At 42.1% G+C, this 25,895-nt stretch overlaps 1 protein-coding gene across 4 annotated transcripts in view; it reads left to right on the plus strand.

Annotated features, from left to right (window-relative positions):
• The window catches only part of pde4ba (phosphodiesterase 4B, cAMP-specific a), a 425,080-nt gene that overhangs the window by 200,291 nt on the left and 198,894 nt on the right, over positions 1-25,895 (plus strand). For all 4 annotated transcript variants that reach the window (XM_051932712.1, XM_028810966.2, XM_051932713.1 and 1 more), the window contains 2 exons: positions 8,584-8,778; positions 9,314-9,350. In XM_051932712.1, coding sequence (XP_051788672.1) covers positions 8,584-8,778; positions 9,314-9,350 — 232 coding nt within the window. The remainder of the gene's footprint in view (positions 1-8,583; positions 8,779-9,313; positions 9,351-25,895) is intronic.

The following is a 25,895-nucleotide window of genomic DNA, read 5'->3' on the forward strand; positions in this document are numbered from 1 at the left end:
TTGGCTCTGTTTCTTGTCTGCTTGCCCGACTGAGGAGTTTGGAGTTCCTTAAAAGGCTAATTTGGAGAGACTGTGTGTCTGGTGTGTGGCACATCTCGCCCGTCTTTGTTCCTGCAGAGACTCTTGCAAACACAACATTTCCCAGCAGCCTCAGCTGTGTTGGTATGTTAGTGGAAGTTTTTGGAGTTCCGACTTGTGACGTTTCTCCTTCTGGTTTTAGGCTGTTCCAGTTGGACTCTTTGGATAAATGTGAGCTGTCTGTTGATTGGTTACTTAGTCTGAAAAAAGAAAAAAACTATACAGTGGAACCTCGGTTCACGATCATAATTTGTTCCAAAACTCTGGTTGTAAACTGATTTGGTCGTGAACCGAAGTAATTTCCCCCATAGGATTGTATGTAAATACAATTAATCCGTTCCAGACCATATGAACTGTATGTAATTATATATATATTTTTTAAAGTTTTTAAGTACAAATATAGTTAATTAAACCATAGAATGCACAGCGTAATAGTAAACTAAATGTAAAAACATTAAATAACACTGAGAAAACCTTGAACAACAGAGAAAACTAACACTGCAATAGTTTGTGCTATAGCGCTAGGAACCGCTGGCTAAAAACACTTTTTTTTTTAATGAGTTTTAAGCACAGGGAAAAAATGAACATTTGAAAAATCCGTAATTTAATAAATCACCAAGAAAAGTAACTTTGCAACAATGCACGCTATGAACCGATCGCTGTAAACAGAAGTGAAAACAAAGTCAAGCCCAGTGCATTCTTTAACTGCCTTCCTACCTTATGCGTCCAGCTCTCTCTCTCGTGCCTGTGTGTCGCTCTCTCTCTTGTCTCTCTCGTGTGTGTGTCGCTCTCTCTCTCTCTCTCTCTTGCTTGCTGCACAGGAAATGCCCAGGGAGAGACTGAACATGTACAAACCGAAAGGGAACCTGGCGTGTTCGTATACCGAGTGTGTGGTCGTGAACCGAGGCAAAAGTTTGGCGACCTTTTTGGTCGTAAACCGAGTTGTACATGTTCCGAGACGTTCGTGAACCGAGGTTCCACTATATATTTTTTCTGTGAAAATAAACAGCCAATTAAACATATTAAATGTGGTTCACTTCACTTCAGATGCAGTTCAAGGCATTTTATTGACTAAGTCAAGGTAAAGTGAAAAGTCAGCGTTACGGCACAACTCGGAGTGTTTGGGTAGCTTTGTGTTCCCTGAATTGTCCGACTCCATTGGCTGTTCCTATCGGTTTTCTGGCTCACAATCTGCTGGTCCAGTAGCAGGTAAATGTAGCATAAAACTGAAGAACTCGTCTGCTGGCTGCTAGTAAACTGGAGGACATACAGTAGCTGATGTAGAGATCTGGTGAGGTATCCCGGCCATTTAAGGGCTTCCTGTCATGAACTGTGGACTCCTAAATCATGTAAACCACAACAGCATTTCCAAAAATGCCCACTAGAGGGGGGAAATCCCATCAAAACCCATGACACCCATATTATAAAATATGAGATTTATTCTTCTTAAGAAAGGCTCTTCAATACCAATGAAGCACAAAGGCACAAAATGGAGTTGAAGGCAATCCGACGTAAGCAAAGTCCCAAAACAAAAAATCCAATAATTTACAATAAGCACAGAGGAAACTCACCAACACCCCCAAGTGCCTTCCAAAAGCACCACCAAGAATGGTGGGAGACCCTCTGGATGTATCGGGTGGAGTGCAGCTACTGGCTGTGATTGGAAGGTGGCCCCGCGTCTTAGGGGACCCCCACAAATCACATGGAGCATACATAACACAGGCTTAGATACAGATGTATAAAACATAAAGAAGACCGTAAGTCGTAAACTAAAGAAAGAGCAGCACATAGAAATACGAGGGACGTTCAAGAAGTTTCCACACTTTTTATATTTTCAAGGCAGGAGGAGTCTGAGAGTGTCATGTGACTGGGAAAAGGCGACTGTGTAGACAAGTGATGTCATTTGTTTTTGAAATTCTTAATAAATTGAGTTCAAAAAAATTGTGGAAACTTTTTGAACGTCCCTCATAAATGACAAATGTACCATAATGACGCAAAATAAGCATTTGAACCCCAGCCATGGGAAGAGCCCTGCCTGAGATATATATATATTATAATGTATATATTTATATATGAGAGCGTGTGGCAGATGTTTGCCAACTGACTGACCAGCCACAAGCATTACCTGGTAGGTGCCCACCCAATTAATCATCAGATTGTGATTCAGAACTATGGAAATAATACACCCATCTACACGCTGTCAAGTAAGCAAACCAGCCGCCATGGCGCCACATCTGAGGCTTCTCCTCGGCCGCTCACATCTGAGGGAACGCAAAGTCCCAAATAGGGTGAAACACGTGCTGTGTACTCTTTGTATTATTTGGCAGATATCGATAACATATATATATATATATATATATATATATATATATATATATATATCTGCCACTCGCGTATGGGGAAGCGGGTGTACAATTTAAGCAGATTGTTATTTTCATGGGAATTGTTACATATGCATAATAAAACTAACTATTTTACATTACAGCGAGTAACTAATAATAGTAAAATGTAATAAATTGAAAGAAAATTATGTTTCATGTTGCGTTAGAGCTGTTTGTTGCGTTATACGTTTTCATTCTGTTTGGCTTTGAAATTAACACGCAGGTACTTTTTAAACTTACACTTTTACTGTAAAACTTCACTAAAAACAATATTTGGAATTACATTTTTGTAAATATTGCAATGAATTTTGATTCTGTGTTTGGACTTTCATCGTGACAACGCCACGTATAACTGCCTGTGAGTGAATTTTGTTTCTTTCTCTCTAATAAATAAAATGACTTTTTCGAATGTTTGTCTCTGTGATTTGTTAATTGTCTTTGCAAAAGCTATTCTAACGGGAAACTGTAAACGTTTTAATACGAATGGCATGTCAAGATCTCCTGTGGTGTCTCATGTTAGATGTACTCCATTACCTTTCTTGTCGTCTGTTAAAATTTTACGTGTCAGAATTGTTTGACCAATTTTGAATATAACTAATCTTGTCTTATTGCACAGCCCATCACTCAGACATAAAATACGCAATAATATTACGATCTTTCAACGGTAATTTGGCCGGTGGAAGACCAGACGGTGTTAATGGTTGTAGATATTGTTCATGATATTGTAAGTTGATGTTTTCATCTCCTGCACCATCACCACCAACTGTTTCAGCACAGTCTACTGATATGCATTTAACCAATTTGATGTGTAACCGATCAGCAATTTTTGCATTAATTCGTTTGACTTCATCGTTTCTCAGTGCTAGGATTGCCCGTGTACTCATTTCTTCTGTTGGTAACCATTTGTGATGAAATTCTTCAATAAGATTTGATCATAATTGGGAACTTAAAGTGAGGAAAATGAAAAATTCATAAGAGCTGAGAGCGCAGTTACTGTGTCTGATAAAAGCACTCACACGAATGAGAGGTGAGAGGAGCGCGGGCCGTTAACCAGAAATGGTTGAGAGGAGGACGGGACTTGAGAAAATGTGTTGGCAATAGTCTCGTCTCGTCTCTAGATTTTCGTTTAGAATAGAGACATATTGTGGCCACTGGAGGGCACAGCAGCTCCTTAAAGTCAGAATACAAGTGCAGTCACATAGTCACGTGGTTTTATTCAATCCAATCCCTTATCCAGGTTTTAATCCCCCTTGAGCAGACTTTCCTCCGTCTCTCCTCCAGATTATCTTTGTCCACCTCCTACCCGTACTTGGCTCACCTGGATGAGGCTGGTGGTTTATTTTATTTCAGGACCCAGGAGTACTTCCAGAGTCAAATGACTACAGCCTGGCAGCACTTCTTTGAGGTGTGTACCTTTCTTATAGCTCCCTCTGGTGGCACCCACACACCTCGACAGGGTTGGTCTGCATCTGGGGTGCCCACACTTTTTCAGCTTGCGAGCCACTTTTAAAATGACCAGGACAAAATGGTCTACCTACATTAAAAATGCTATATATATATATATATATATATATATATATATATATACATACAGTATATATATACATATATTCACGGCATTCGTAGTGTGTGTCACAATCTGATTGTATGGGTGGTTACCTACCAGGTAACGCTTGTGGTTGGCCAGCAAGTCAGCTAACATCCGCCACGGTGCCCTCAGTTGTGAGAAGCAGATCATAGAATGGTTGAAAATAGTTTACTGTCAAATAATCGCGTACTCTTTGCATTATTTGACAGTAAACTATATACATATATATATATATATATATATATATATACAGTATATATATGATGTATTATATAATTCACATATGATATATATGTGAATTTCCCCTTGGGATTAATAAAGTATCTATCTGTCTATCTATCTATCTATCTATCTATCTATCTATCTATCTATCTATCTATCTATCTATCTATCTATCTATTTACAGTGTGTATATATATATATATATATATATATATATATATATATAGAGAGAGAGAGAGAGAGAGAGAGAGAGAGAGAGAGAGAGAGAGAGAGAGTATACTTTATACATAAAATATATGTTGTCGTACCTTACATAACTGAATAACCTTTATGGCACACTTCTTATGCTTAATGACGCTTCGGTGTTTCTGCCTTTACATTTGAATTCAGCCGAGTGAAAAATGACGGCTGTGCGATTAACTGCAATTTTAGTTCCCTCTCCTTTCTCTTTCTCAGATCGCTTTTCGGAAGGAAGTCAGTGTCGTAGTTTTTATGAACAGTATGAAAGTGCCTTTCCACATTTTCCTTCTTTGGAATAGCAATGATTTATTGACAGATCAGACAAACGCACTTTGATTGTGACATTGTGAGAAAATAAATCCTCTTCCAATTCCACATCCAGCCCATACCCTCCCCAAACTAATTTTTTTTTAAATCCCTTCTTTAGTCGATATAAATTGGAAGGCTAACTAGATCACAGCCGGAGTTTTGCAGTAGCTCGTGCGTTTGATCGTGTGTGCAGGATGACTACTAGTGTTAGAAGAAAAGAGATCTCAGACTGGCCGCCCTGTATGTCAATCAAGTGGCCAATGCCATAAGGAGGATATATGACAGACTAATGTTTAAAAAATTTTTTTGAATGCAACGCGATCTACCCGCACTACCTTTCTGATCTACCAATCTATCGCGATCAACGCATTGGGTACCCCTGGACTACAAGACTACATGTCCCAAGGTGCCCTGCAGGAGTACGAATAGGAGCTCGGTCAGGAAAGGCACTGAAAACACATCCGGCCAAGACACCTGTTTATCCACCTAAGGCTTCTGGGTATTTTATTGATTGTCAGTGGCCGTGTGTGTGTGTGTGTGTGTGTGTGTGTGTGTGTGTGTGTGTGTGTGTGTGTGTGTGTTACATCAAGTGGGCGCCCACATCATCCCTGCGTTAGTAAATATGCAGGTGTGTCATATCAGCAGAATATCAAATTACACCACCGGTGTTTGCATTGCATTCACAGACTGACTGGCTGCAGTCTTCAAGGTCGAGCTGCCATATAGTGCCATTGCCCTGGAATTCTGATTTATTTGGTAAAGAGGTAGGGTGTAAGTGATGACGGTAAATACACTTGAAGAACTTTCATGTCAAGGCAGGAACCCTCCATAGACAACACTAAAGAGTGAGAGGACAAGGGCCACTGGTCAATAGAGAGAGATACGCCTCCATGGATCAGGGAAAACCCAGAGGGGAAAGAATAACAGCATGCAGTACTCGGAGCGTTTACTTGTATGAGAAACAAAAGAGCCTGCAGCTCCCTTACTCCGTCTGGGCTGGGCAACATGGGCCCAAAGGCAGGGTGCTAGTCCGTCACGGGGCCGACTAGCTGACGTACCCACAATCACCTGACGCACAGCCGTCTTTGGGGAAGTGGGAGAAACAAAGACATATTGGGGGGGGGGGATTGGGGGGGGGGGAGGAATGCCAACTCCTTAAGGATAAAGACTGGGTGTGGAATTTGTGTTTGTATTTGGATGTGTAAGGTGGTAACGCTACACACCACCCCATCATTCCACCTTGTTTTTAATAGTAATATATTTATTTACAATATCATTTTAGCACACAGTATGTACAGTACATATTCACCTTAATCAAAGGATAAGTGTCTGTGTGTCTGTCTAGTTTCCTATGTCTCTATCATTCCAACAGATGGCACATCACAAACATTTTTTGTAATAAAATGCAATTTCATTTGTCATTCCAACAGATGGTGTATCTCAAACATTTGCACAAACGCATTTTATTCTCCCAAACATTAAGGCTGCTTTTACAAACCTCCTACCAAACAGCATATAACAGAAACATATGTGTTGCATTTGTCATTCACAAACATTAACCCTGCTTTTACCAATCTCCTTCCATATAGCACATAACAGAGACATCTGCATTGCATTTGTCATTCCAACAGATGCCACCTCACAAACATTAACCCTGTTCTTACCAATCTCCTTCCAAACAGCACATAACAGAGACATGGGCATTGCATTTGTCATTCCAACAGATGGCACCTCACAAACATTAACACTGTTTTTACCAATCCCCTTCCAAACAGCACATAACAGAGACATCGGCATTGCATTTGTCATTCCAACAGATGGCACCTCACAAACATTAACCCTGTTCTTACCAATCTCCTTCCAAACAGCACATAACAGAGACATGGGCATTGCATTTGTCATTCCAACAGATGGCACCTCACAAACATTAACACTGTTTTTACCAATCCCCTTCCAAACAGCACATAACAGAGACATCGGCATTGCATTTGTCATTCCAACAGATGGCACCTCACAAACATTAACCCTGTTCTTACCAATCCCCTTCCAAACAGCACATAACAGAGACATGGGCATTGCATTTGTCATTCCAACAGATGGCACCTCACAAACATTAACACTGTTTTTACCAATCCCCTTCCAAACAGCACATAACAGAGACATCGGCATTGCATTTGTCATTCCAACAGATGGCACCTCACAAACATTAACCCTGTTCTTACCAATCTCCTTCCAAACAGCACACAACAGAGACATGGGCATTGCATTTGTCATTCCAACAGATGCCACCTCACAAACATTAACCCTGCTTTTACCAATCCCCTTCCAAATGGCACATAACAGAGACATCTGCATTGCATTTGTCATTCCAACAGATGGTGCCCCACAAACATTAACCCTGCTTTTACCAATCTCCTTCCAAACGGCACATAAGAGACATATGCATTGCATTTGTCATTCCAACAGATGCCACCTCACAAACATTAACCCTGCTTTTACCAATCCCCTTCCAAACAGCACATAACGGAGACATCGGCATTGAATTTGTCATTCCAACAGATGGCAGCTCACAAACATTAACCCTGCTTTTACCAATCCCCTTCCAAATGGCACATAACAGAGACATCTGCATTGCATTTGTCATTCCAACAGATGGCACCTCACAAACATTAACCCTGCTTTTACCAATCTCCTTCCAAACAGCACGTAACAGGGACATCTGCATTGCATTTGTCATTCAACAGATGGCACATCAATAATAATAATAATAATAATAATACATTTTACTTATAATGCGCTTTTAGCAATCTCAAAGTGCTACAGAGTAAAAATAAAATAATAAAACAAGAAAATCTATTTGTACTTTAACAAAATGTCAAACATCACAAACATTAATGCTACTTTAATGACTTTTATACCAAATGACATTTAACAGAGACAAATGCATTGTATGGTGCCCAGCAAACGTTAACACTGAGGTCTACATTGATTCCGAAGTACAAAGGCAATGTCCGTTTGAGGAGGTGGGACGGGAGGGAGGTACTGGGTAACACGTGAACTCATTCAGCTATAAGCAAACTGCTCTGCTTAGACCAGGTCATTTTCTAAGCAGTAATAAACCATAATATCTGTTCTGTAAAAGCCTAACATCCTCGTCATGGCTTCCCGCTGCACATAACGCCTAGTAAAACAACAAACATGCACCAAGGACACAACATGGCTGATCTCGTGCTCTTCCCATATCGTAATGGTGTCTCTGTCACCCTCTGCCAATGTTGCTGTTTTTCTCCACAGTCCACCAAGAACAAGACACTCAAGGTTATGTCACTCACTCTTGATGGCTGTTCCAGGGGTCTTCAGTTGCAGCTTAATCTTAGCGAGTCTAACAAATATAAACCTACTGCTTCGCACTGGTGCCCCCTCCAGGACTGGTTCCTTCCTTTTTTGCTTGATGGCACTGGGAGAGATGCTGGTTTCCTGTGATTCTGTAAAAGAGAGAGTGGGTTTAAAAAAACGAATAGATGGAGACATGCTGTGTATGTTGTATAAATAATTATGTTAATAATTACATCATCTTAATAATGCTCATAGTGTATAGAAAAGCAGTACAGTAAATGGCTGTATACAAAAATGTTTAATGTATTGTTTAAAATGTGGAATTTTTATGGGATAATTTTCACTATTATTTATTTATTTAAAATCATCCTCAGGGTTTCACTCATTTCCAGCTAAGCCTCACCAAATTCTTCTCCTTCTGTCTTTCAGCTTCGATGTTGAAAATGGCCCATCTCCGAGCCGCAGCCCTCTGGACCCTCAGGCGAGTCCCGGCTCCGGCCTCGTCCTGCACACCAACTTCCCTGGGCACAGCCAGCGCCGAGAGTCCTTCCTGTACAGATCCGACAGTGACTATGACTTGTCGCCCAAGTCCATGTCGAGGAACTCCTCGATTGCAAGTGAAGTGTAAGTGTTGAAAAAGCGGAGTTGGCCTCTGGGTGAGGGGGCGGGCACTGTACTAAACACGACTAGGGTGGGTGGCGCTAGGAGCTTGTAGATACCCCCCTGGGTGAGTGTGAAGGGGCAAACGAGAGGAGACCATTCAGTGCATTTATCGCTTGTCTGGTCAGCTGATATCTCAATCAGGTGGTCTTCAGATGCCAGTTCACAACCCCACCGGGGCCACTGTCCTCCTTCACTCTGCATACTCTCCCCGTATCCGGCTAGGTTTTCTTCTGGGTGGTCCTGATTTCCTGGTCCGGAGTGACTGTACATGAGTCTGCCCTGCTCCAGACTGGCACTCCATCCATGTCGTACCTGGTGCCCCCACAGCCCTGTCTTTGGAAACAGAGAGGTGGATGGAAGGTAACCAGGCAATGAGCTTTGTTTGAAGGATCTTGTCAAGTTCATAAGCGGTGCCACAGCACATTTGGAGATGCCAGCGGTCGATATTGGAAACATGAAGCCATTTTTGAAATGCCCTTCTTTGTTCTGTTTTCAGGCACGGGGACGACCTGATCGTGACGCCTTTTGCTCAGGTAAGTCCCTCTTTGATGCTGACATCCTGTGATTGTCTGTGTTTCCTGTGTCACTTGCGTAGTGACACGACTGCGCTGCAGGATGCCTGATGACTCCCATCACGTGTCCACACTGCTGCTGTAGAACATGGGCCTGCCGGTGAACACAAGGTGGTGGCCTCACAGCTCTGTCGGGGGCTTTGTCCCTGCTTTTTGGGGTCATTTAATATCAATTATTGTAATCTCCTTTCTGGTTTCTTTCTTATCATTTGTTTAGAATCTTTGTGTTTAGTATTTGTATTGTGGAAAGAGTAGTTTGAGAGGCTGATGAATGAAAAGAACGAGAGAGAGAAGAGGTTGGATGATGTGCAGATTGTGAATCAGGAAGTGCAACGGATTAGCAAGGAAGAAGTAAGGACAGCGAGGAAGAGGATGAAGAACGGAAAGGCCGCAGGTTCAGATGACATACCTGTGGAAGCATGGAGGTGTTTAGGAGAGATGGCAGTGGAGTTTTTAACCAGATTGTTTAATGGAATCTTGGAAAGTGAGAGGATGCCTGAGGAGTGGAGAAGAAGTGTACTGGTGTCAATATTTAAGAATAAGGGGGATGTGCAGGACTGCAGTAACTACAGGGGGATAAAATTGATGAGCCACAGCATGAAGTTATGGGAAAGAGTAGTGGAAGCTCAGTTAAGAAGTGAGGTGATGATTAGTGAGCAGCAGGATGGTGTCATGACAGGAAAGAGTACCACAGATGTGATGTTCGCTCTGAGGATGTTGATGGAGAAGTTTAGAGAAGGCCAGAAGGAGTTGCATTGCGTCTTTGTGGACCTGGAGAAAGTATATGACAGGGTGCCTCGAGAGGAGCTGTGGTACTGTATGAGGAAGTCGGGAGTGGCAGAGAAGTACGTAAGAGTTGTACAGGATATGTACGAGGGAAGTGTGACAGTGGTGAGGTCTGCGGTAGGAGTGACGGAGGTGGGATTACATCAGGGATTGGCTCTGAACCCTTTCTTATTGTTAATGGTGATGGACAGGTTGACAGACGAGATTTGAAAGGAGTCCCAGCGATAGTAGGGAGCAGGTTGAGGAGACCCTGGAGAGGTGGAGATCTGCTCTAGAGAGGAGAGGAATGAAGGTCAGTAGGAACAAAACAGAATACATGTGTGTAAATGAGAGGGAGGTCAGTGGAATGGTGAGCATGCAGGGAGTAGAGTTGGCGAAGGTGGATGAGTTTAAATACTTTGGATCAACAGTACAAAGTAATGGGGATTGTGGAAGAGAAGTGAAAAAGAGAGTGCAGGCAGGGTGCAGTGGGTGGAGAAGAGTGTCAGAAGTGATTTGTGACAGACGGTATCAGCAAGAGTGAAAGGGAAGATCTACAGGACGGTAGTGAGACCAGCTGTGTTATATGGGTTGGAGATTGTGGCACTGACCAGAAAGCAGGAGACAGAGCTGGAGGTGGCAGAGTTAAAGATGCTAAGATTGGCATTGGGTGTGACGAGGATGGACAGGATTAGAAATGAGGACATTAGAGGGTCAACTCAAGTTGGACGGTTGGGAGACAAAGTCAGAGAGGCGAGATTGTGTTGGTTTGGACATGTGCAGAGGAGAGATGCTGGGTATATTGGGAGAAGGATGCTAAGGATAGAGCTGCCAGGGAAGAAGAGAAGAGGAAGGCCTAAGAGAAGGTTTATGGATGTGGTGAGAGAGGACATGCAGGTGATGGGTGTAACAGAACAAGATGGAGAAGACAAAGATATGGAAGAAGATGATCCGCTGTGGCAATCCCTAACGGGAGCAGCCGAAAGAAGAGGAAGAAGTATTTGTGTTGTGGATTTAAAGCCAAACAGAGAGGGGGTCTCCTAATTATGCAGGGGTACTGCTGCTTCTGTGGCCACGGTGTTGAAGGCCTCCAGCTTTGATATTACGACTGTCATCGCTGACAAGTTGCTCAGGTTTGTCTCCCTCGCGTTTTCACATGTAATGGCAGGAGGCAGCGACTTACCGAGGTGAGCTGAAGGTGGACTGTCAGCTAGCTTGCCTTGCAGTGGCTTCTGCTTACGTAACGCATGTTCTCTGTTATTCGCCCCTTCCCCTGCCCTGAGTATGTAGGGGTTCACAGTAACACTACTCGTCCAGGGAGAGAGACAACCGCCAGTGTAACGGCTCAAATCAGCGGCTTGCGCATTACAGAGCAGAAAGGACTTCTGAGCTGAGATGGCTGCTCTGTCACACTTCACGTTGACGGCACGCCTTGAGGATGTTGGATTACACAACTAGGAATGGCCTGCATGACCAATTATATGTAATTTCGGCACATTTCCTAAGTATATTGTGAGCCTGCCTCATACTGACAACCAATGAACAGCACCGGTGGGCGCACACATTCATTTCGGTTGTGCGGTGAGTTTAGCCAACAATCCCCTGCTCTTCTTTTCCTTTTTCCATTTGGTCCTGGCATAACTAACCCAAACCCTCAGACTGTCAGGCCCCCTTACCCTTACCTTACGCTTTTCTTCTTCCTGCCTCAAGCTCAGTACTAACACAGTAGGCTCCATCCCCCAGAATGCTCTACTTGGATTAAGTGAGTTTGGAAATGTTATTAATATATGAGCCGAAACACACATCTATCTATCTATCTATCTATCTATCTATCTATCTATCTATCTATCTATCTATCTATCTATCTATCTATCTATCTATCTATCTATCTATCTATCTATCTATCTATCTATCTATCTATCTATCTAAAAAATAATAATAATAATAATTCTTTACATTTATTTAGCACTTTACATGGTGAGTGGGGAGCCACTTCAAGAACCATCACTAATGGGCACCATCCACCTGGGTGATGTGACGGCAGCCATTTTTGTGGCGGTGCACTCACCACACATGAGCTGTTAGGTAATAAAGTGGTGAAAGACAGAGAGGGAGACAATTAGAGGCAGAGGAGCATTAGGGGGGCCAGAATGACTAGGACACGGTGGGCTAGGCCATCGGGATACACCCTACTCTTTACAAAGGGATCTTTAATGGCCGCTGTTTTGTCTCGGTAGAGCTCCATATTGCTCTGCAAAAGTAAATACTAAGTAAACAAAGAAAACCAAAATATTTGACAACATCACAAAAGCAAAAACAGAAAATCCAAAAATAAACAAAACCAAGTGCACATTCCAAAAGACCAAACCCGAGAACGAAAATCCAAAAGTGAAGGCCAGGAAACCCAAATAAGAATACCGTATATACTCGCGTATAAGTCGGGTCTTGAAACCTGAAAAATCGATCATAAAGTCAGACCCGACTTACAGTATGCGCCCGTTCAAAAATGTGACACTTAACTGTTTGTTTTTTTTTTTTCCATCTTCTTGCCTCCTCCAATCTCTCACCAGTTTCTCAGGCGCATTGAATTTTGTTGCAGCAGCGCAGTTACCAATTTCTTTCGCTACTTCAACGACTTTTAATTTAAAGCCAGCTCCATATTTTCTTCTGATTGAATGCTCCATCGTAGATAAGGGATGCTCTTATGATAAAGGTGTACGAGGGTGTGAGATACAAAAATCAATGCAAATGTTGCTTCAGAATACTTTGGGTATCACCGTGTGGTCACATAGGCACAATAGAGAGACAGAGAGGTTAGGAGCGCACGCTGATACAGCGCATTGCTGCACCACATAGAAAAAAAGGCCGTGTGCCCCGTGGTTCTCTCTCAGGTGGGTGTTAGCGTATCATAATCTGTTGGACCAACAGAGTGAGTTTTCCGCATTCGACTTATACGACTGACATTATAAAATACCAGAAATTATAAGATAAAATCAAGTCCCGACTTATCTGAGGGAGGACTTATCCGCGAGTATATACTGTACTCATAAGGCCAACGTAACTTACAAAAAAAAAAAGGGAAAAAAATCACAAAGGGAAGCAGAACAATACAAGTAAGATGTAGCTGAGTAAAACTGTTGTGGATTCAAGCCACACGAACCACGAAAAGGGGATGTCCAGCTGGGAAACAGAGAGGTGATTTATCTACTGAACTAAACCTGGAGAAGTGCGCGACAATGGAGCTTCCATAGACAGATAGATAGATAGATATGAAAGGCACTATATGATAGATAGATATGAAAGGCACTATATGATAGATAGATAGATAGATAGATAGATAGATAGATAGATAGATATGAAAGGCACTATATGATAGATAGATAGATATGAAAGGCACTATATAATAAATAGATAGATAGATATGAAAGGCACTATATAATAGATAGATATGAACGGCACTATATAATAAATAGATAGATAGATATGAAAGGCACTATATGATAGATAGATAGATAGGAAAGGCACTGTATGATAGTGAGATAGATATAGATAGATAGATAGATATGAAAGGCACTATATGATAGATAGATAGATAGATAGATGTGAAAGGCACTATATGATAGATAGATAGATAGATAAATAGATAGATAGATAGATAGATGTGAAAGGCACTATATGATAGATAGATAGATATGAAAGGCACTATATGATAGATAGATATGAAAGGCACTATATAATAAATAGATAGATAGATATGAAAGGCATTATATGATAGATAGATAGATAGATAGATAGATAGATAGATAGATAGATAGATAGATAGATAGATATGAAAGGCACTATATGATAGGTAGACAGATAGATAGGAAAGGCACTATCCATCCATCCATTATCCATCCCGCTATATCCTAACTACAGGGTCATGGGGGTCTGCTGGAGCCAATCCCAGCCAACACAGGGCGCAAGGCAGGAAACAAACCCTGGGCAGGGTGCGCACACACACACACACACACACACCAAGCACATACATAGGGACAGTTTAGGTTTGTCAGTGCACCTATCCTGCATGTCTTTGGACTGTGGGAGGAAACCCACGCAGACACGGGGACAAGATGCAAACTCCACACAGGGAGGACCCGGGAAGTGAACCTGGGTCTCTCTACTGCGAGGTAGCAGCACTACCCACTACGGAAAGGCACTATATGATAGATAGATAGGAAAGGTACTATAAGATAGATAGATAGATAGATATGAAAGGCACTATATGATAGATAGATATGAAAGGCACTATATGATAGATAGATACATAGATATGAAAGGCACTATATAGTATGATAGATAGATATGAAAGGCACTATATGATAGATAGATAGGAAAGGTACTATAAGATAGATAGAGAGATAGATATGAAATGCACTATATGATAGATAGATAGAGAGAAAGATATAGATAGATAGATAGATAGAAAGATAGATAGATAGATAGATAGATAGGAAATGCACTATATAGCAGATAGATACACACCCTCAACCCCTTCATTTATGTCAATGCGCTTAATGATGAAGTCAACTAACGACGCTGGTCAGAGCCATAGGCTGTCATTAAATCAGACATGACTGAAAAAGTACACCTGGCTACTAAACCCCCAGTGGACCTTTCATCCCATCATGCTGATTACCTGTGGGTTACGACCCCAGTCGCCATACCCCTAGCAGTCCAGAAAGCAGTTCCAATGATGCTTGTCAAAACAGTGGCGACAGAAGGACTTTTCAAGAATTAGAAAATATAAAATTAATTCCCTAGAAACCTAACCATGAAAGGGGAGCAGGCCTCCAAAAACTCACAAAATGGCCACATTGGCCCTTCGCACTTTGAAAGTGAGGTACGAGTTAATTCATATCTCATTGAATCACATAACTGCTTTCTCAGTATGCTGCCACTCTTGACGCAGTCAGTTTGCTGCCAAGCTTTGCTGAGGCGTCTCAGTTGTCGACTATAGTGCTGCCATCTAGTGGATAGCCGTCTAATTATTTATTTATTTAGAAGCAACAGCTTGCAGAAAGTAGAGCTATAAACAGACAGTCTGTAGTTGTGCTGTTGCAAAAAAGGTATAAAGCTGCTGATGTTTTGTTGCAAGATGAATACTTTGATGACAATGATGATGACTGGGATAGTGACAATCAGCTGGATGGATGTGGAACCTGCAGACTCTGGCAGTGACTCGGATAGCTACCCCAAAGGCATGTCTTCATCACAAAGTGTTGGACTTGTCACGACTGCCAGGACAGCACTAGTGTCCACCCAGCACAAACCGACACCAGCTACCAAATGTGTTGTGTGCAGCAAGTGTTTGTGGCACGTGTGCCTCTGCATCTGCCCTCTGTGGTGCCAGGCTTCAAGGTCTCTCATTCAGATGGAGAGGTTTAGTTGTGCTGCTGCTGCTCAACTAACAATTTCTTTACATTGTCGACAGTTATTATTTATATTAAAACCATTGCTTTCTATTACATTTCATGCACTTTTTACAAAATTTAAGAGAGTTTGCTATTTATAACGTGTGCATTGACTTCTACTGCAGCGTCCTGGATATAAGCGGCCCAGCAGTCAATGTGGTAATCCGGGTTTGGCCTTCCCCAAAGCAGTGTAACCCCAACTTAAAAGGCAGGCTTTGACCTACACTGGCCCAGAAATGAGGCTAAAACTGTCAAAGTTTCAAAAAATAATCGGAAGGTCACAAAAGTGGCGGTTTGGCAGCTTTATAATATTAAACAGTCAGAAACTGAGCACAAAAGAGAGAGGCTTGTGGTGCCTTAAATAGTTTGCATAGCCACCATGTGCCAAATCAGGGGATGAGAAACTTCCTTTTTTTTGGTCCTATTGTTAGTTGTTGGTCGTAGAGGATCTGTGGCTAATTGTAGTTCATATTTTCTTAAACAAAATATTTTTGAAAGTACCTGATGGAGAGATAAAACCTTTGGCATAGTTGGCGTGACGTGGCGATGAGTTCCTGACTGGGTGCAAATCCTCCGACCTCGCACTGGGGATTTGTTTCTCTATCAGGAGTGGCTCTAGTGAAGAGTGGCAGAAGGAAAGGTGAAGTAAAGGAAAAAGTAATTGAGATGTCTGTTTGAAGGAGGACGATTTAAAAAATTTGGCAATGCTTTTTAAATAATGTGCACAGTGTGCTCTATTGGAGTTGCTGCACTTCCTGACAAATACCCTTGAAGAACACAAAAGCGTCAAAGTCCACTGAACTCGGCCCACTAGGAGGTGATGGACTTCATGCAGACAGACAGACCAGCCAGCACGGTGACAACAGTAGGCGCCTTCTCATTTTATGATAGACCGAGAAGTGTTCATGACTATAAAGAAAGAAAAATTCAAAAGAAAGAAAAGTCCCAGTCACGGTCCCAGTCCCAGTGAGGTGTTGCTGTTGGTGTGATGGACCCCCAGCCGTGTTTCTTGACACACTTCTGCTGAATGATTCATTGGCTGAAAGTCCTCAATGTTAAGAGGATGTGCCACGTTGTTCATAATGGTGTTCAGTTTTGTTTTAATATTCACGTTTGCTACGACCTTCAGGGCGCCCAGAGTGTGTCCCATAACTGAGCCTGCACTTTTAATGAGCTTGTTAATTCGGTGGGCCTCTCTTGAAGTGATGTCACCAGCCCAGCACACCGCACTGGCCCTTCACAGAGTTGTACAGTCGCGGCCAAAAGTTTGGAGAATGACCCAAGTATCGGTGTTCACAGAGTTGGCTGCTTCATTGTTCTTAGATCTTTTTGTCAGATGTACATTGTGCATTTCAGAAGTTTCAAAGCCTGTTATTGACAATGACATGAAGTTTATATGCAGAGTCCATATTTCCAGTGTTGGCCCTTCTTTCTTTTTCAAGAATTCGCCTTGGCAGGCTGACAATCGTCTTCTGGGCCCAATCCTGACTGATGGCAGCTGCCCATTCTTGCATAATCGATGCTTTTTGTTTGTCCACCCGCCTCCTGACCACAAGTTCTCAATGGGATTAAGGTCTGGCCATGGACCCCAAATATTGATGTTTGGTTCCCTGAGCCACTTAGTTGTCACTTTTGCCTTCTGGCCTGGTGCTCCATCATGCTGGATTGTTCATTGTTGGTCACCAAACTGTCCTTGGACGGTTGGGAGAAGTTGCTTTCAGAGGATGTTTGGTCCCATTCTTTATTCATGGCTGTGTTCTTAGGCCAAAGTGTGAGTGAGCCCACTGCCTTGGCTGACATGAATGGTCTCAGGATGCTTTACTGTTGGCATGACGCAGGACTGATGGCAGCGCCGCACACCTTTTCTTTTTTGTGGATGCCCCAAACAATCATAAAGGGGATTCATCAGAGAAAATGACTTGACCCCAGCAGTCCAATCTCCGTACCTTTTGCAGAATATCAGTCTGTCCCTGATGTTTTTCTTATCTTCTTTGCTGTCCTTCTTGACACCCACCAGGCCATCCTCCAAAAGTCTTCACCTCACTCACACCTTCCTGCTGCCATTCCTGTGCACTGGTGGTGCCCGCAGCTGAATCAACTTTAGGAGACGGTCCTGGTGCTTGCTGGACTTTCTTGGGTGCCCTCAAGCCTTCTTCACGTCAATTGAACCTCTCTGTTCTAACTCCATCAGCATGACAGAGTGATCTCCAGCCTTGTCCTGTCGACACTCTCACCTGTGCTAACGAGAGGAACACTGAAATGACGTCAGCAGGTCCTTGTGTGGCAGGGCTCACGTGCAGCGGAAATGGATTTTGTGGGATTAAGTTAATTTTCATGGCAAAGAGACACTATGCAATTAATTGCAAGTCATTTGATTGCTCTTTAGAACATTCTGGAGTAGATGCAAATGGCCATCATAACAACTGAGGCAGCAAACTTTATTGGTGTCATTCTCAAAACGTTTGGCCACGACTGTATAAGATGTGAAGGATGTCACGTCCCACATTAAAGGAGCGCCGTCTCCTAAGGATAAAGAGCTGGCTCTGCCCTTCCTTCTCTAGTTCCTCCATTTTTCCTAATACCAGTCCAACCTGTCATTGCTGTGGACCCCCAAGTACTTGTAGGAGTGGACCACCTCTACACACACTCCCTGAAGAGTGACTGGAGGTATGCAAACACACCTAAAGGATTTAACCACCGAGTCAGCCAGACATGGCATCTTTATGGTCACAATGTGATATCTGGAGTAGCAGGACACACCCAAACATATTTAGTTTGTTTTTATTTTCACAAAAAAAAAAAAAATAGAGCTAATCTTGGGTGGCGCAGTGGTAGCGCTGCTGCCTCGCAGTTAGGAGACTCAGGTTTGTTTCCCGGGCCCTCCTTGCGTGGAGTTTGCGTGTTCTCCCCTTGTCTGTGTGGATTTTCTCCAGTGCTCCGGTTTCCTCTCACAGTCCAAAGACATGCAGGTTAGGGTGCTTTGGCAATCCTATATTGGCCCTAGTGTGTGTGTCCTGCAGTGGGTTGGCACCCTGCCCAGGATTGGTTCCCTGCCTTGTGCCCTGTGTTGGCTGGGATTGGCTCCAGCAGACCCCTGTGACCCTGTGTTCGGATTCAGCGGGTTGGAAAATGGATGGATGGATAGAGCTAATCTTTAATTTCCCTTCATTCAGACTGAACGTGACTTTTGGTTTTCCCAAAACGGCCAGAAAATGATGTGAACTGAATGTTGTAGGAATATCACACGTCACAAATGGTAACTCTAGAAACTCCCACGACGTGAGAACAAAGCTAAATAGGAAAGAAATGAGGCAGCATTAGAACTCGGAGGGAGAACCTGAGTGCTGAACTTAATAGAAAACCAGAAAAAAACCCAGAGAGAGAAGAAACCCAAACCTGAGCAGCAGCCAGAAAGCCAGCTGAAAATCGTGAAGCCACAAGTCACCTGGAGAGGACCTCTGAGTGGCGCCTCACCTTCTGCGCACATCACTACCAGTGGTCCAATGCTGCCATCTGCTGGACGGAGATTCTAGCTTTCTGCATATTTTAATTTGCAATGCAATGAGAAGTGATAGATAGATAGATAGATAGATAGATAGATAGATAGATAGATAGATAGATAGATAGATAGATAGATAGATAGATTTTAGTATAGTAGGCAGGATTAGATAGATAGATATGTTTTAATTGTAGTATAGTAGGCAGGATGATAGATGGATAGATAGATAGATAGATAGATAGATAGATAGATAGATAGATAGATAGATAGATAGATAGATAGATTTTAGTATAGTAGGCAGGATTAGATAGATAGATATGTTTTAATTGTAGTATAGTAGGCAGGATGGATGGATAGATAGATAGATAGATAGATAGATAGATAGATAGATAGATAGATAGATAGATAGATAGATTTTAGTATAGTAGGCAGGATTAGATAGATAGATAGATAGATAGATAGATAGATAGATAGATAGATAGATAGATAGATAGATAGATAGATAGATAGATATGTTTTAATTGTAGTATAGTAGGCAGGATAGATAGATAGATAGATAGATAGATAGATAGATAGATAGATAGATAGATAGATAGATAGATAGATAGATAGATAGATAGATAGATAGATAGATAGATAGATTTTAGTATAGTAGGCAGGATTAGATAGATAGATATGTTTTAATTGTAGTATAGTAGGCAGGATGGATGGATAGATAGATAGATTTTAGTATAGTAGGCAGGATTAGATAGATAGATAGATAGATAGATAGATAGATAGATAGATAGATAGATAGATAGATAGATAGATAGATAGATAGATAGATATGTTTTAATTGTAGTATAGTAGGCAGGATGGATAGATAGATTGATAGATTTTAGTATAGTAGGCAGGATTAGATAGATATATAGATATGTTTTAATTGTAGGCAGGATGGATAGATAGATAGATTATTAATTAAGCAGAATTAATTAATGTCACCTTTTATTGGCTAACTGAACAGATTACAGTACAAGCAGGGGCCTGAGTGCCCTCGAAAGCTTGCGTCTTGTAATCTGTTCAGTTAGCCAATAAAAGGCGACATTCTGCTTCACTTCCCATTGCATCCATAATGGCTAACACGGTACAACACCTGACTACTACAGACATCAAATGACAATGATAATAAATCTCTGTATGTTTGAATATTCAATGCAGAATTTAAAAGTTCTTTATGACCTTACTAAGTATTTCTTTTAAATTAGGAAAGGGGAGTCCTTTTTGGCGACCTAGAAAGCATAATAGTTTCTGTCTTTGCTGTCATGACAGACGTGGCACTTCCCTGCTTTATGTCTCCACATCTGGTCAAAGTGCCGACTGATCCATCTGTTTCGAACGCTCTCTCTTCTAGCATGAAGATGCCATCTTCTAGACATTCTTTTTCGTTAGGCTATCTCTTCACTTTTCACTAGGGGTTTCTTCTTATGCACGTTGTTTTTATACAAACGTCTGTTTTGCCAGTTTATCTCCTCTTTCCTTGTTCCTGGATTCTTTTTTAATACAATATGCAAACTTTTCACAACCAGTCTTCCAACTTATCTGTCCTTTTATCCTCATATGTTCTTTTTTTTTTTTTGCTAGAATATGCAAACGTTTCACTACTATCCATCCATCCATTTTCCAACCCGCTGAATCTGAACACAGGGTCACGGGGGTCTGCTGGAGCCAATCCCAGCCAACACAGGGCACAAGGCAGGAACCAATCCCGGGCAGGGTGCCATCCCACCGCAGGACACACACAAACTCACCCACACACCAAGCACACCCTATGGCTAATTTAGAATCGCCAATCCACCTAACCTGCATGTCTTTGGACTGTGGAAGGAAACCGGAGCGCCCGGAGGAAACCCACGCAGACATGGGGAGAACATACAAACTCCACACAGGGAGGACCTGGGAAGCGAACCCAGGTCTCCTAACTGCGAGGCAGCAGCACTACCACTGCGCCATCGTGCCGCCCTCCGATGAGGTTTTTGACTGAGAAATTAACTTGGTGGAATCTAAATTAGGTCTGAAAACAAAATTAGTGAATCCACTTTAATAAGAGGCTGGGTGTCTATGTGTCTGTCTGCGTGTCCATCCAGTTGCTTTGGCTCTGTCATTGCAAAACAAAAATGGCACATCGCAAACATTTTTAGTAATACATTCAGTCCATTTGTGATTCCAACAGATGGCACATCAGAAACATTAGCACTGCTTTTCCAAATCCCATACTAAATGGTGTATCACAGAGTCGTATACATTGCATGGTGCACTGTCAACATTAACACTATTATTTAGATGTCAAGCCGTTTTAGATGGGTGCAAGATCAATGCACTATTCCTGTTCATGACATAATCCCTTAATAATCGTATATTTACTAAAATATTTTGTTTCACGATGCCAATTGTGTTTATGTTGTTTTAGGTGGCAGAGTGCTGTGCATTCACATTCAACAAATCTTTACAAATAAACATTGCAAGTAACCCTCTACCCAGTATATAAAGCTGGGCTACCAAATGCTGTACTTGGACTACGAGGTGGCCAAAGCCACCATATGCATTTACAATCTGTCCACTTGTGTAATCAATTTAACAAAATACAAGCAATGTCCCAATGTTTGTAGTGACATTTTATGCAAGGTAACGTCAGCAGCTGAGCTGAATGTGAAATGTGGAGGACATGGCCAGCAAATCCAAAGTGTGACATATGAAAACCAGAAGTACCAGCAATTAAACGAGTGCCCACCACGTCTACTTTAATCCTGTAGTGGAATTAATCACCAGTGTTGTTCTGCCTGTGATTAATGGTGTGGCCACTAGGGGGCATCCCCTACACCGAGGTTTCATTCTCTTTCAGAATTTCTTGAATTTGTGTCCTTCAGGGCACCTCAGGCTGTCTGTTGTACTCCGGGTATCAGAGGGGGTCTCTTTCGATGTGTTTTTAATCTGATCTGTGGGCCCGTAAATTCATCCCTGGAGTAGAGGAACTCTCTTTTGCTTCCTTTTTTTAGATATAATTATTACTAGTGGGCTTACCCCCTGCTTGCTTCGCTTGCCAACCCCCCTCGCCTGCGCTACATGCCAGCCACACTACACGCTACACACGTCTCTGCCGCTCGTGTTGTGAAGAGGGGGAGCTGAATGCACCCCAAGGAGACGCGGTCGCTCCTCCGAAACCCCCTCTTAAACGGTGATACAATGGGAAACAAATACAGATTTTTTACCTCCTCTTTGCTCGATCAGCTGCTGCTGCCGTGCCGTGTGATCTTCATCTCGCGCGGCGCTTCGAACGTTTAAAAGCCCGTACAGCAGCCGTCCTACTCTTTGTCTTTTATTTCCGGCCCTGGTGTAGCGCCACAAACTCTCGTCTCGAGGGAGGTGAGTTCTTGATATTTTTTAGCTTATAATTTAAAAATGGAATAAGAATCTGAAAATCTAACAACATCCCATTAAAGTTTGATAAATTTTGAAAAGAATGATACCAAACAAATATATGTAGGTTTTAAAATAAGCCCGATTTAAAAACGTCACATGAAATTGTTGCACTTTTCGGCTTAGGATTTTATATATATAGAGAGTAGATTATCATTACAGCACGTTTGTCTGACACCTTTATCAAGGCGACTTGTGAGATCAAGAAACGTTACAGCTGTTCACACTTACTTTGTGGACTTGCTCAGGGTCACACGGTGAGGACCATTTAGTGGTGACCTTGGACTTCGGAGTCCAGTACCTTTGCCCGAACTCCATACTGCCTGCCTGCGACACCATACTGTGACTGGAGAAGTAGCTATCTAGTTGGGCTTCCTCGTCCTTTACTGGCCCCACTGTTATGCTCTCTTGACCTTCCTACACCAGACTGATTCCTTTAGTCTTACCATTGACACACTTCTAGAACCCTCCAGAAAGAGATCTAAACTGACTGTGAAGCAGCTGGAGTTCTTGCACAAACCAGGGGAATGGACTGTGGCTGCAGTAATTCTGGCCCACTCATCCTTAAATGGTTGCCAAACTCACCAATTTTGTGGTCAGCAGCACAGGAGCGCCACAGGGGACTGTACTTTCTCCGGTCCTGTTCAGCCTATATACATCAGACTTCCAATACAACTCAGAGTCCTGCCACGTGCAAAAGTTCGCTGACGACACTGCTATCATGGGCTGCATCAGGAGTGGGCAGGAGGAGGAGTATAGGAACCTAATCAAGGACTTTGTTAAATGGTGCAACTCAAACCACCCACACCTGGACACCAGCAAAACCAAGGAGCTGGTGGTGGATTTTAGGAGGACCAGGCCCCTCATGGACCCCGTGATCATCAGAGGTGACTGTGTGCAGAGGGTGCAGACCTATAAATACCTGGGAGTGCAGCTGGATGAGAAATTGGACTGGACTGCCAATACTGATGCTCTGTGGTAGAAAGGACAGAGCCGGTTATACTACCTTAGAAGGCTGGCGTCCTTCAACATCTGCAATAAGATGCTCAGATGTTCTATCAGACGGTTGTGGCGAGCGCCCTCTTCTACGCGGTGGTGTGCTGGGGAGGCAGCATTAAGAGGAAAGACGCCTCACGCCTGGACAAACTGGTGAGGAAGGCAGGCTCTATTGTAGGCATGGAGCTGGACAGTTTATCATCTGTGGTAGAGCAAAGGGCGCTCAGCAGGCTCCTGTCAATTATGGAGAATCCACTGCATCCACTGAGCAGGATCATCTCCAGACAGAGGAGCAGCTTCAGTGACAGACTGCTGTCACCGTCCTGCTCCACTGACAGACTGAGGAGATCGTTTCTCCCCCAAACTATGCGACTCTTTAATTCCACCCGGGGTGGGTAAACGTGAACATTTAACATTATACAAAGTTATTGTCTGTTTTTCACCTGCATTATTATCATTCTTTAATTTAATATTATTTATTGTATCAGTATGCTGCTGCTGAAGAATGTGAATTTCCCATTGGGATTAATAAAGTACAGTCATCCCTCCTCCATCGCGGGGGTTGCGTTCCAGAGCCACCCGCGAAATAAGAAAATCCGCGAAGTAGAAACCATATGTTTATATGGTTATTTTTATATTGTCATGCTTGGGTCACAGATTTGCGCAGAAACACAGGAGGTTGTAGAGAGACAGGAACGTTATTCAAACACTGCAAACAAACATTTGTCTCTTTTTCAAAAGTTTAAACTGTGCTCCATGACAAGACAGAGATGACAGTTCAGTCTCACAATTAAAAGAATGCAAACATATCTTCCTCTTCAAAGGAGCAAACAAATCAATAGGGCTGTTTGGCTTTTAAGTATGCGAAGCACCGCGGCACAAAGCTGTTGAAGGCGGCAGCTCACACCCCCTCCGTCAGGAGCAGAGAGAGAGAGAGAGAGAGAGACAGATAAAAAAATCAATACGTGCCCTTCGAGCTTTTAAGTATGCGAAGCACCGTGCAGCATGTCGTTTCAGGAAGCAGCTGCACAAAAGATAGTAACGTGAAGATAATCTTTCAGCATTTTTAGACGAGCGTCCGTATCGTCTAGGTGTGCGAACAGCCCCCCTGCTCAATCCCCCTACGTCAGGATCAGAGAAAGCACAAGAGAGAGAAAGAGAAAAGTAAGCCGGGTAGCTTCTCAGCCATCTGCCAATAGCGTCCCTTGTATGAAATCAACTGGGCAAACCAACTGAGGAAGCGTGTATCAGAAATTAAAAGACCCATTGTCCGGAGAAACCTGCGAAGCAGCGAAAAATCAGCAATATATATTTAAATATGCTTACATATAAAATCCGCGATGGAGTGAAGCCGCGAAAGGTGAAGCGTGATATAGCTAGGTATTACTCTATCTATCTATCTATCTATCTATCTATCTATCTATCTATCTATCTATCTATCTATCTATCTATCTATCTATCTATCTATCTATCTATCTATCTATCTATCTATCTATCTATCTATCTATCTTTCTATCTATCTATCTATCTATCTATCTATCTATCTATCTATCTATCTATCTATCTATCTATCTATCTATCATATAGTGCCTTTCATATATCTATCTATCTATCTATCTATCTATCTATCTATCTATCTATCTATCTATCTATCTATCTATCTATCTATTATATAGTGCCTTTCATATCTATCTATCTATCTATCTATCTATCTATCTATCTATCTATCTATCTATCTATCTATCTATCTATCTATCTATCTATCTATTATATAGTGCCTTTCATATCTATCTATCTATCTATCTATCTATCTATCTATCTATCTATCTATCTATCTATCTATCTATCTATCTATCTATTATATAGGTCCTTTCATATCTATCTATCTATCTATCTATCTATCTATCTATCTATCTATCTATCTATCTATCTATCTATCTATCTATCTATTATATAGTGCCTTTCATATCTATCTATCTATCTTTCTATCTATCTATCTATCTATCTATCTATCTATCTATCTATCTATCTATCTATCTATCTATCTATCTATCTATCTATCTATCTATCTATCTATCTATCTATCTATTATATAGTCCCTTTCCTATCTATCCATCTATCTATCTATCTATCTATCTATCTATCTATCTATCTATCTATCTATCTATCTATCTATCTATCTATCTATCTATCTATCTATCTATCTATCTATCTATCTATCTGTCTGTCTGTCTGTCTGGGTAAAAACCAGGAGGCCAGCCTTAGCTCTTGTAGGCATTAAAGAGAAGAAGACACACTGAGGTGGCTAACATCCCACTACTGAAGGTTTTAAGTAACTTT

This window comes from Erpetoichthys calabaricus, chromosome 10 (genome assembly GCF_900747795.2).
Source record: "Erpetoichthys calabaricus chromosome 10, fErpCal1.3, whole genome shotgun sequence".
In the NCBI taxonomy this organism is placed as follows: domain Eukaryota; kingdom Metazoa; phylum Chordata; class Cladistia; order Polypteriformes; family Polypteridae; genus Erpetoichthys; species Erpetoichthys calabaricus.